The 12,683-nt window shown below is 41.3% G+C and overlaps 1 protein-coding gene across 9 annotated transcripts in view; it reads right to left on the reverse strand.

Annotated features, from left to right (window-relative positions):
* SNAP91 (synaptosome associated protein 91) overlaps nt 1–12,683 on the reverse strand; it is a 203,847-nt gene that overhangs the window by 61,303 nt on the left and 129,861 nt on the right. For 7 of the 9 annotated variants that reach the window (XM_040428709.1, XM_040428705.1, XM_040428712.1 and 4 more), the window contains exons 10-14: nt 11,239–11,259; nt 7,287–7,354; nt 4,172–4,177; nt 3,570–3,591; nt 2,902–3,011 (exon numbers count right to left, since the gene is read on the reverse strand). In XM_040428709.1, the coding sequence (XP_040284643.1) occupies nt 2,902–3,011; nt 3,570–3,591; nt 4,172–4,177; nt 7,287–7,354; nt 11,239–11,259 (227 nt within the window). The remainder of the gene's footprint in view (nt 1–2,901; nt 3,012–3,569; nt 3,592–4,171; nt 4,178–7,286; nt 7,355–11,238; nt 11,260–12,683) is intronic. The other 2 variants (XM_040428707.1, XM_040428706.1) reach the window with 1 other exon arrangement.

Here is a 12,683-nt window from a genome sequence, read left to right on the forward strand (position 1 = left end):
ATGCATCCAGGGTGCGTTCAGTGAAACTCGCACCATTTTGCAAGCAAGTTCAGTCAATTTTGTCTGCGATTGCGTTCAGTTGTTCAGTTTTTTCCGCGCGGGTGCAATGCGTTTTGATGCGTTTTTCACGCGCGTGATAAAAAAACTGAAGGTTTACAAACATCTCTTAGCAACCATCAGTGAAAAACGCATTGCACCCGCACTTGCTTGCGGATGCAATGCGATTTTCACGCAGCCCCATTCACTTCTATGGAGCCAGGGCTGCGTGAAAAACGCAGAATATAGAACATGCTGCGATTTTCACGCAACGCAGAACTGATGCGTGAAAAACAACGCTCATGTACACAGACCCATTGAAATGAATAGGTCAGGATTCAGTCCGGGTGCTATGCGTTCACGTCACGCATTGCACCCGCGCGGAAAACTCGCTCGTGTGAAAGGGGCCTAATACCTCCACTAATTTGCACTTCTATGTGTGGCACTCCTCCAGGACTCTAGCCTTCTCATTAAGGTACAAGAAAACTATGGCACTACATGCTTTACCACATGGTCAAGATTATTGAAATGGGAATTTAAAAGTTTACAAAGCATTTCATACATTTTGATATGTCTCAACATTACAAATTTTGATCATTAGGGGTCTGGGTGATGAGACCTCCACCTATCAAAATCAAGTGGCAGAAGCACTGAGCTGAGCACTGTGCCCATTTGATTTTACTCAGCTCTTCTTGGAGCAGTGGGGGTTACTGGTGGCATAAAAAGGACCTGTCACCATATAATGCACTGCAATCAGCACTGCAAACGTATAGTTTTGTGGGAAAACATTCACTGTAACTTGTAATTTACACATTTTTATCTGCTTTTTCTGAAATTAACACAACACTGTGTACAACTATCAGTGATGGACAGCTATGTATGTATACACACTTGCACAGAGAATGCCAATCACTGATAACACCTCCCCCGTGTTCAGCCATGAGTAACTGACAGCTATCTATGTATACACACTTACACAGAGAATGCTATTAATCACTGATCTCCTATTCTTGTCCGCAACTGCATTTTCTATTATAGTGCCGTCGATGTGCTGCGAAATGCGGAACGCACATTGCGGGTGTTCGTGTTTTGCGAATCCGCAATTTGCAGATCCTCAAAACACCTACGGACGTGTGAATGGACCCTTACAGAGAGAATGCTATCAAACACTGATAACACCTCCCCTGTGTACCACTATCAGTGACTGACAGCTATCTATGTATACACACCTACACAGAGAATGCCATCAATCACTGATAACACCTTCTTCATGTACAACCAAGATCAGAAATTTAAGAGTATAAATTACAAGTTTTACTGAATCTTTTCCCAGAAAACTATGTATCAATCTGCTCAACTCTTCCTGCTGTATAAATACTGCCTGCAGATTGCACTGCATTTTATGGTGAAAGATTCTCTTTAAAAGGCTTATGCAATGATTAATGTAAAAAATTTTTATCAGACATCATATTGTCATGTTCTAGGGGTCAACAGAACCTAGGAACATATCACGAGCATACAAAAACAGGCAAACTGATCAGAGAAGAGAAAACAAGACTTTATTAAACATGACCAAACACGGAAGACATAATCCTGGACAAGAGGCAAGGTAAACAGTGGCCGATGGATCACTTCTGAACCAAGTGCATCAGTTTGACTTGGGGCCAAACCCTAAAGGCGTTGTCTAAGTGAACCCTCGATCTTCATAGTACCCCTGATGGTAGGGATAGTCGTTCCCAAGGGTTCACCAGGTTGCTACCTCATGGGATGGTCCCAATGCACTTGGCCAAAATCTTCAAGATAACACCAGCAGTCCAGTCTCAAAAAAAACTAACTGGAGCCCAAATAATTTAGACATAAACCACATACTGAACAGAATAACACAGGACATAAGGAAAACACAGACAAAGATAGATGCCTGGACCCCATGCGGAAAAGATGCATGGTGGTCACAGATGGAGTTGTAATCGTACTGACCCAGAGAATAAAAGATCAGTTCAGTTCAGTTCAGGACCGTTTTGCCACAAAGGGAATGCCGTAGGGACAAAACTGAGGAATTGCATTTTTGTTCCCCAATTCCACCCCATTTGGAATTTCTTTCCAGCTTCTCACTACATTGTATGCCATTTTAAAATTACAACTTGTCCCGAAAAAAAAAAACAAGCCCTCATATGGATACATGAATGGAAAAAATAAAATAAAAGTTATTGCTCCAGGAAAACAGGGAAGAAAAATGAAAAACACAAAAAACTCCGGTATCCTAAAGCCCCTTTTACACGAGCAAGTTTTCCGCGCAATGCGTGAACTGAATCCCAACCTATTTATTTTAATGGGTCTGTGTACATGAGCATTTTTTTTTTCCCCACATCAGTGCTGCGTTGCGTGAAAAACGCAGCATGTTCTATAGTCTGTGTTTTTCACACAGCCCTGGCCCCATAGAAGTGAATGGGGCTTCAGTGAAAAACGCATTGCATCCGGAAAGCAAGTGTGGATGCGATGCGTTTTTCACAGATGGTTGCTAAGAGATGTTGTTTGAAAACCTTCAGTTTTTTATAACGCACGTGAAAAACGCATTGCACTCGCGTGGAAAAAACTGAACGCAATCGCAGACAAAACTGACTGAACTTGCTTGCAAAATGGTGCGAGTTTCACTGAACGCATCCGGAGCCAATCCGTCACGCTTGTGTGAAAGAGGCCTAAGGGTTAAGGGGAGCACCTGACCAACTGGTAATCAAGCACACAGACCAGGGAAACATTAACCCTATGTGCACACAAAGCATACAGGTCTCAGGAGACTATTCACACATAGCCGTAGAACACTGTAACCAGGGAAAAGGGACTGTGATCAAAAGTAAGCAGCCTTACCAAATGGGAGATGCAGCGCTTGCAGTTGCAAAAAGGTCAACGGGTGGAGAGGTGTCTACAGTCTTGGATGGAGTAGTGTTTGGAGACGTGACTGTAGTAGCAGGGGAAGACTATAATACAAGAACACAGATCACAATAAAACACGTAGCAATACTGTCCTACTCCACCGTACTATCGTAGCTCTAGGATAACATAGCTCTTCCAGGATAGCTGCCAATCATTCAGACCCCTGGCTGCAGCAATAAGCATACATTAACTATTTCATTTACCCGTCTGAGCCACAGCTGGAAACCGCTGACCAGCAATGGCTCCACCTCTGAATGACTGCCATTGCTCCTGCAGGCAGATCCACTGTTTGCAGGGGTGGCAGATTATAGGGGTTGCCTGTGATGACAACCCCTTCAACAGCAGCTGTCCAATAGTTTGTGTGCAACGACTGCAGGAAGACACTTCGAAAACACATCACACTCCTGTTCAAAGCTCCCATGTAGCCAATATGGTCCATTAGGTGCCGGTGGTATGTGTGGCATGACAAATCAGACACTGTGTTGTGGTTCTAGCCATCAACAGAAACCACAAGGCGGGTGTGAACATGCCCCAACACATGAAATATACTACTTGTCAGTAATTACAAGTCACAAAAAGACAAATCTTATCATATTCATTACCTTGCCTACCGGCGATCCAGAGCTGAAATCACAAAAATTATTTAAAATTATATACAACCTTCAGATTCGCATGCATATATAGATTTTACGACACAGACGAGTATTCATACGGATTACTGTTTAAATATATACTACTTAAATTCATACTGTATTCATACTACTGTTTAAAAGCCATGTAGCTTCATACATTACACACATTAAAACCACGATTTTTTTTTAGCACTTAATTTTACACAAAAGCAATAATGGGAGAACCAGCATGACAAACAAAAAAAAAAAAAAAACACCAAAAAAATAAATAAAAATCCGAATTTAAAAACAATGGCAATTTAATAATGACAAACAAACGCATGCCTGTATTACACAGTGTTACATGTATGTGGAGCTCCATTACACAGAGCGGAGGGTACCTTCCAGCACAGGTCAGGACCACAAAAAGGAATATGCACATGTACATCATTGAAAATGTAGGGAAAATGTGCACTGACATAGCAGTTCCTCCACATGTCACAACTGATGGCGGTGTGACCACCCTAGAGGACCAGCTAACTGACTGGGGGGGGGTGAAAAAAGAAAAAGAAAAGCTCATTTTTGGAACTTACCCGTCACTGAATGATAAAGACACAGAAGAAACAAGAAAAAAAGGGAAAGGTCAGGTCAGCAAACATGGCCGTATGTTTGACATGTTAAACATAAGGCTGTCCTTAAGTGAGGCCTCTTTCATATGTCTGTGTCCACGATGACATCTGTGACAAGATGGTCAGTGGTTCATGAACACTCTGTGTGTGGTCCATCTGTCATCAGTATTCCACAGATCCTGCCAGGCTGAAAATTGGTTTCCAGAGCATGTCCTAGCAACGATCCTTGAAAACCACAGATGGCATCTGTGTTGTGTCTGTGGTTTTCATGGACCCATAAACTATAGTGTGCATGAGGGATCCGTAATCACGGAAAAAAATAGGGTATACTTCTCCAGTGTCACCATGGACCCACTGATGTGTGATTACACACATTAAAATCAATGGCTCCGTGAACTGTTCATGGAGAAAGGCATTAGACCTTAAACCTAGACCATCTTTGATGCATCGGAGACTCTCTCCTTCTTTATACAGCCTCTTGGGTGGTTGGCTGTTATTTTCCACCCCCCAAAAAATAATGGGTGCACTCTGGTGCATTTTATAACTCAACTTTACTAGACACTTAAAATTTTTGGTGCAAATCAATAGGAAATTTGTCTAAGTGTACAGCCATGCGGTCAGGTTTCCTGATGCAGTTTTGGAAGCCAAACTCAAGAGTGGATCATAAAAGGAGAGAAATTATAAAGGACAGATATGACTTCTCCAGTTTTTTTATAGTCACTCCTGATTTTGGCTTCCACGATTGCAACAGGAAACCTGACCGTGTGGCCGTACCCATAATGGATTTATGCCAAAATACTGGTGGAACAACAATAGTAAATCTGACTCCATGTGAATAAAAGCCTTCATCAGGATTAGGCCTCTTTCACACTACCGTTTTTTTTTCGTTTTGCGGGCCGTTTTTTGCGTTCCGTATACGGGACCATTCATTTCAATGGGTCCGCCCCAAAAAATGGAATGTACTCCGTATGCATTCTGTTTCAGTGTTTCCGTATCTCTGTTCCGTGCAAAGATAGAACATGTCCTATATTTGGCTGTAAATCATGTTCCATGGCTCCATTAAAGTCAATGGGTCCGCAAAAAAAAACAAAAAAAAAAACGGAATGCATACAGAAATGCATCCATAGATCTTCCGTATCCGTTCCATTTTTTGCGCAACCATCTATTGAAAATGTTATGCCCAGCCCAATTTGTTCTATGTAATTACTGTATATGCCATACGGAAAAACGGAACGAAAAAACGGAACAGAAACACAACGGAAACCAAAAAAATGAACGGATCAGTGAAAAACAGACCGCAAAACACTGAAATAGCCATACGGTAGTGTGAAAGAGGCCTTATACTGCATCTCATACGTCAAACCTCACAATATACCGTATTTCGTTCCAAGTTTACAATTATAAGTACATCAGTTTGAAGGATTTTTGTACCATAACAGTTTCTGCAAAAGAAGGATTGTGCATGTACAATAAGGTTTCAAATTATCTAGTAACCAAAACAATTATTTATTGGGGGTCTGTTTCATAATAGGGAGCATATGCAAGTCATTTTGCTCTCTTAAAGTGCCAGACACTTTCAACAGCTTCCATATAGGTGCATGAGACTGTATGAACCCAAAAGAAATAAGATTGTAGCATGTTCCGTATGCATGAAGGTGTTATATACAGTACAGACCAAAAGTTTGGACACACCTTCTCATTCAAAGAGTTTTCTTTATTTTCATGACTATGAAGGCATCAAAACTATGAATTAACACATGTGGAATTATATACATAACAAACAAGTGTGAAACAACTGAAAATATGTCATATTCTAGGTTCTTCAAAGTAGCCACCTTTTGCTTTGATTACTGCTTTGCACACTCTTGGCATTCTCTTGATGAGCTTCAAGAGGTAGTCCCCTGAAATGGTCTTCCAACAGTCTTGAAGGAGTTCCCAGAGATGCTTAGCACTTGTTGGCCCTTTTGCCTTCACTCTGCGGTCCAGCTCACCCCAAACCTTCTCGATTGGGTTCAGGTCCGGTGACTGTGGAGGCCAGGTCATCTGGCGCAGCACCCCATCACTCTCCTTCATGGTCAAATAGCCCTTACTTTCAAAGTTTTCCCAATTTTTCGGCTGACTGACTGACCTTCACATCTTAAAGTAATGATGGCCACTCGTTTTTTTTTACTTAACTGCTTTTTTCTTGCCATAACACAAATTCTAACAGTCTATTAAGTAGGACTATCAGCTGTGTATCCACCTGACTTCTCCTCAACGCAACTGATGGTCCCAACCCCATTTATAACGCAAGAAATCCCACTTATTAAACCTGACAGGGCACACCTGTGAAGTGAAAACCAGGGGGACTACCTCTTGAAGCTCATCAAGAGAATGCCAAGAGTGTGCAAAGCAGTAATCAAAGCAAAAGGTGGCTACTTTGAATAACCTAGAATATGACATATTTTCAGTTGCTTCACACTTGTTTGTTATGTATATAATTCCACATGTGTTAATTCATAGTTTTGATGCCTTCAGTGTGAATCTACAATTTTCATAGTCATGAAAAAAAGAAAGCTCTTTGAATGAGAAGGTGTGTCCAAACTTTTGGTCTGTACTGTATATATACCTACAGATCCTCAATACATTACCATACAGAGCCTAAGCCCTTGTTTATACCTCTGTGTCCAAGATGACACCTGTGACAAGATGGTCAGGTTCATCCATGATTTTTTGCTCTCCATGTGTCATCTGTGTTGTGGCCGTGGTTTTCAAGGACCCATAGACTATAATGTGTGTACGGGATCCGTAATCACAGACAAAATAGTTAATGCTTCCTTGGTGTCACCAAGGACCCATGGTCCGTGGAAAACCACAGATATGTGAACACACACATTAAACTCAATAGATGTGTGAACGGTCCATGGAGACCACAAAAGGCACATGTTTATGATTCTATGACTTATGAAAGAGGTCTAATGGGGTCATCCAACAAAGCCACGCAGAATGAGCGAGAACAAACCTCAGTACAAAGGTTCAGTATGTGCCTATACAACACATACGTACGGCAGTGTATACTAGAACAGATCTACATACAAACCTGCTGCCTTTCTTCCCTTCCAATGTATTTAAATGTTGCTCCAAAGTTTCCATAAGACTGCTCGGTGCCTATGATACAAGTGACACGATATTAGAAAAACGCAAAGCAAAAAGAGCATTACCCTGTAATTCCACAAAGAGTCATTTTTGTAGATGGAACGGTTATACACACTATAGGTAAAGAAATAACATTTTAGTAACCACGGTGATTAGAAGACACAAAAAGGAAAATCAGCACTAGTAAGAGAAGCCACTCACTGAAAACTGGAGCATGCAAATCAAGAAGAATTATAATTAAGCCTTAAGAAAGACGCTGGTTCTCACCATGACAAGGGAATGAGCTTTCTAAAAATTAAAATAAGAGATAATGGAGGGCACACAATATCTAGTGCTGCATGAACGACCCAATCACAAACATTTATTATACAAAGAGAAAATGCAGGAAGAATAAATGAATAGCTAAAGTAAAACTCTTAGAAACTTGCGTATGTCATTTACTCCCATTGGGTTGATAAGAGTTGGTATATTCGTAACCGCAATGGGAGTAACGGATCACGGGAATAGCAAAGAATATTTTCATTGATGTAAACCCTGACCTTACATCGGTCACTTTGAAAATATATATAATCACATTTCTCTTATATACGGTAGTTTATAGAAATAATAAGAGTGAAAAGAGAAAACACTCTTCTAATAAGGCGGACCGACAAATTGACACCAAATTGTAGAAGCGCTGTAGTGGATTTGGACTTTGTGGTCATAGTGTGAAATATTAAGACTGCCTGCACCACACATTTGATGGATTGCAAACTTACCACACTGTGGATGAACTGAAGGACTATTGTTCGGTAGATAGGATTATCAGCCAGCAGGTTGTTACTCCCATTGCGGTTACCAATATACAAGCCAATATATCAACTCATCAACCGAATGGAAGTAAATGAAATATGCAAGTTTTTAAGGCTACTTTCACACTTGCGTTTTTCTTTTCCGGCACAGAGTTCCGTCACAGGGGCTCTATACCGGAAAAGAACTGATCAGGCATATCCCTATGGATTCTGAATAGAGAGTAATCCGTTCAGGATGCATCAGGATGTCTTCAGTTCAGTCGTTTTGACTGATCAGGATGGAGATAATACCGCAGCATGCTACGGTTTTATCGCGGGTCAAAAAAACGGAAGACTTGCCGGATCCGGCATTCAAAATACCGCAATGCCGGATCAGTCCTTCCAGTCTGGCATGCGCAGACTGCTAAAAATGTGAAAGAATTGAAACGGATCCGTTTGTCCGTATGACAAACGGACAGACGGATCTGTTCTTGCAATGCATTTGTAAGACTGATCAGGATCCTGATCAGTCTTAAAATGCAATCAGGTGGCATATGTTTTGCCGGATTCCTCTGCCGCAAGTGTGAAAGTACCCTAAGGCCTCCTGCACACGGCGGTTTTTTTTCCCCGTTTACTGGCCGTTTTTTGCGTTCCGTATACGGAACCATTCATTTCAATGGTTCCGCAAAAAAACAGAATGTACTCCATATGCATTCCGTTTCCGTTTTTCCGTTCTAACATAGAACATGTCCTATTATTGCCCGCAAATCACGTTCCGTGGCTCCATTCAAGTCAATGGGTCCGCAAAAAAAACGGAACACATACGGAAATGCATCCGTATGTCTTCCGTTTCCGTTCCATTTTTTGCTGAACCATCTATTGAAAATGTTATGCCCAGCCCAATTTTATCTATGTAATTACTGTATATGCCATACGGAAAAACGGAACCGAAAAACAGAAACAAAAAAACGGAACAACGGATCCATGAGAAACGGACCGCAAAACACTGAAAAAGCCATACGGTCGTGTGCAATAGGCCTAAGGCTGAGTTCACACGGGCGTGACGGATTTGTTCAGGATGCGTTCCAGGTGCACTGCGGCAAACCCGCGCGAGTAGGTACGCAATTGCAGTGACTGCGATTGCATTCAGTTGTTCAGTTTTTATCGCGTGGGTGCAATGCGTTTTGCACGCGCGTGATAAAAAACTGAATGTGGTACCCAGACCCGAACTTCTTCACTGAAGTTCAGGTTTGGGTTAGGTGGTGTGTAGATGTAATTATTTTCCCTTATAACATGGTTATAAAGGGAAAATAATAGCATTCTTTAATACAGAATGCTTAGTACAAGGTCATTTAAGGGTTAAAAAATAAAAAAATAATTAACTCACCTCCTCCAGTTGATCACGTAGTTGCCGATCTCTTCTTACTTCTTTAATCATGAGCTGCCGGCTAAAGGACCTGTGGTGATGTTACATCACATGGTCTAATCACATGGTCCATAACCACGGTGATGGACCATGTGATGTAACGTCACCACAGGTCCTTTAGCCGGCAGCTCAGGATTAAAGAAGTAAGAAGAGATCGGCAACTACGCGATCAACAGGAGGAGGCGAGTTAATTATTATTATTTTTTTAACCCTCAATTGACCTTGTACTAAGCATTCTGTATTAAAGAATGCTATTATTTTCCCTTATAACAGGTTATAAAGGGAAAATAAATACAGTGAATAGACTGTCATCTTAGCAACCATGCGTGAAAATTGCACCGCATCCGCACTTGTTTGCGGATGCTTGCGATTTTCACTCAGCCCCATTCACTTCTATGGGGCCTGCGTTGCGTGATAAACGCACAATATAGAGCATGCTGCGATTTTCACGCAACGCATAAGTGATGCGTGAAAATCACTGCTCACAGCCCCACAGAAATGAATGGGCCCGGATTCAGTGCGGGTGCAATGCGTTCACCTCATGCATTGCACCCGCGCAGAAATCTCGCCTGTGTGAACTCAGTCTAAGAGTTTTACTTTAGCTACTCATTTATTCTTTCTGCATTTTCTCTTTGTATAATAAAGGTTTATGTAATTGGGTCGTTCATGCAGCACTAGATATTGTGTGCCCTCCATTATCTCATATTTTACATTTATTCTTAGACTTGGGTGTGTCTTTGGAGTGAGCACCAGTTCTATTGTTCTGGGAAAGTTGAGCCACTGTTCACACCTACTTTCTAAAAATTACATTTAATAGCAAAAATATCCTGTCTTTAAATAAAGGTGGAAAAAAAAACCTGCATCAAAATCCATATGAGAGAACACACCCATAGTCAGCGATTGTTCTATTATACTGCTGTCCATGCAGTGGTTTAGTGGTGTTCTGTTACAGGAGTGTGAATGGATCCCTTTCACATTTGACTGTAGAGAACGCTGTGGTTTATACAGCCCTCGGCCATTCAGCTATGATTTAGGTCAGTGCTACATTCTTTTTACTTCTTTTATCAATGCTACCATCTGACCATCAGTACAACGTTTTAGATCTAATCTCGCCAGGAGTCTGGCTTTATAAAAGCTTCTACCAATGTAGCCAAGTATGTGCATGCAGGTTGCAGCCTCCAGTATGTAACATATACTTTCAGAATTCAGCAATTTATCATATTCATTTTCAGATAAAAAAATAAAAATAATAATTTGATATTTAGACTGTGTATTACAGACAAATCAGTCAGGCTACCTGCACACGATACGTATTACGCAGATTAGACAAATGTCATGTACACTTAGATTTTTTTTACTCTGTGCGGAAATTGACCTGCCGTGCGGATCTTGAAATCTGTCAACTGTTTGTGCGATTTCTGGTACGGATTCTTTTCAATAGGCGGGTGAAATATGAGGCAAAAATAGCATCAAATCCGCATGTAACACATTCAGATTTTGGTGCAGAAATGTATGGAAGTTTGTGTGGAATTTCTGCAGGTCCACCCGCACCTGCGTGCAGTTAGCCTAAAGGTTCTGCTACCAGTCTGAGGAGATTAAAGGTAATGCAGGTCTTATCTCACTAAAAAGTAGATTATAGGAAGTGAGTAAGGACACGCTGAAAGCAAAGTATTAATACTAAAACTTAGCGCCTAAATTACCGGCTCATCGACGATACCGTCCTTAAAAGGAAAAAAAAGTTATAGTTAACGTTGAAGCTCGTCTAACATGACATCATAATCTGAAAGCAGAATGAATTCCCTTCCTCATACGCTCAGCTGTAATGTAATGATATGAATGCGTCTACAGGGCATTTTATGGGCTCTCCCAGTGCCCTCGAAAAACACACGGGTAGATTAAATGGCTTTAGAATAAATTGGCCCTGGTGTCTGTTTGCGTGTCTGTGGTAAATAGATTAGGAAAATTAGAAAGTAATTAAATTGAGGTCTCCAGTGGGGCCGACGTTCCTGATGGTGATCAGCTGTACATGGCTGGAAAGTCTGTTCGCGCAGCAGCTCGTGATATTACAGAGGACTTACAGTGCCTTGCAAAAGTATTCACCCCCCATGACTTTTTTCGTGTTTTGGTGCCTCACAACCTGGAATTAACCCGGATTGAGGATTGGCATCATTTAATTTACAGAGCATGCCCACAACATTGAAGATTTATTTTATTAGAGCACCTTCCTCCATACATTTTGGGAGTCTCCCACACGCCTTTTCGCAAACTCACAATGTGCCTTATTGTTTTTAGCTGAAAGTAATGGCTTTCTTCTGGCCACTCTGCCATAAAGCCCAACTCTATGGAGCGTACAGCTTATTGTCGTCCTATGTACAGATACTCCAGTCTCTGCTGTGGAACTCTGCAGCTCCTCCAGGGTTACCATAGGTCTCTGTGCTGCCTCTCTGATTAATGCCCTCCTTGCCCGGTCCATGAGTTTTGGTGGGTGCCCTCTCTTGGCAGGTTTGCTGTTGTGCCATGTTCTTTCCATTTGGTTATGATAGATTTGATGGTGCTCCTAGGGATCATCAAAGATTTGGCTATTTTTTATAACCTAACCCTGACTTGTACTTCTCAACAACATTGTCCCTTACTTGTTTGGAGAGTTCCTTGGTCTTCATGGCAGTGTTTGGTTAGTGATGCCTCTTGCTTAGGTGTTGCAGCCTTTGGAGCCTTTCACAAAAGGTATGTAGATGTAATGACAGATCATGTGACACTTCGATTGTACACAGGTGACATCATTTCACTAATTATGTGACTTCTGAAGGTAATTGGTTGCACCAGAGCTTTTTATGGGCTTCCTAACATGCCAATTTTCTGTTTTCTATTTCTAAACAATAGTCTTATTTATATATTTTTCTCATTTCACTTTACCAACTTAGACTATTGTGTTCTGATCCATCACATAAAATTCAGATTAACAAAACATTGAACTTAAGGCTGTAATGTAACAAAATACGAAAAAAGTCAAGGCGGGTGAACACTGTTGCAAGGCACTGTATCAGCTCTCCTGACGTGTCCCATGAAATAACAATTTTGACAGGTACATATTTACCAAGACTTGTCTCATTGGTTTCTGCAAGTGACCGGAAAAAAAAGTCAACAC

The sequence above is a fragment of the Bufo bufo genome, chromosome 4 (assembly GCF_905171765.1).
Source record: "Bufo bufo chromosome 4, aBufBuf1.1, whole genome shotgun sequence".
NCBI lineage: Eukaryota > Metazoa > Chordata > Amphibia > Anura > Bufonidae > Bufo > Bufo bufo.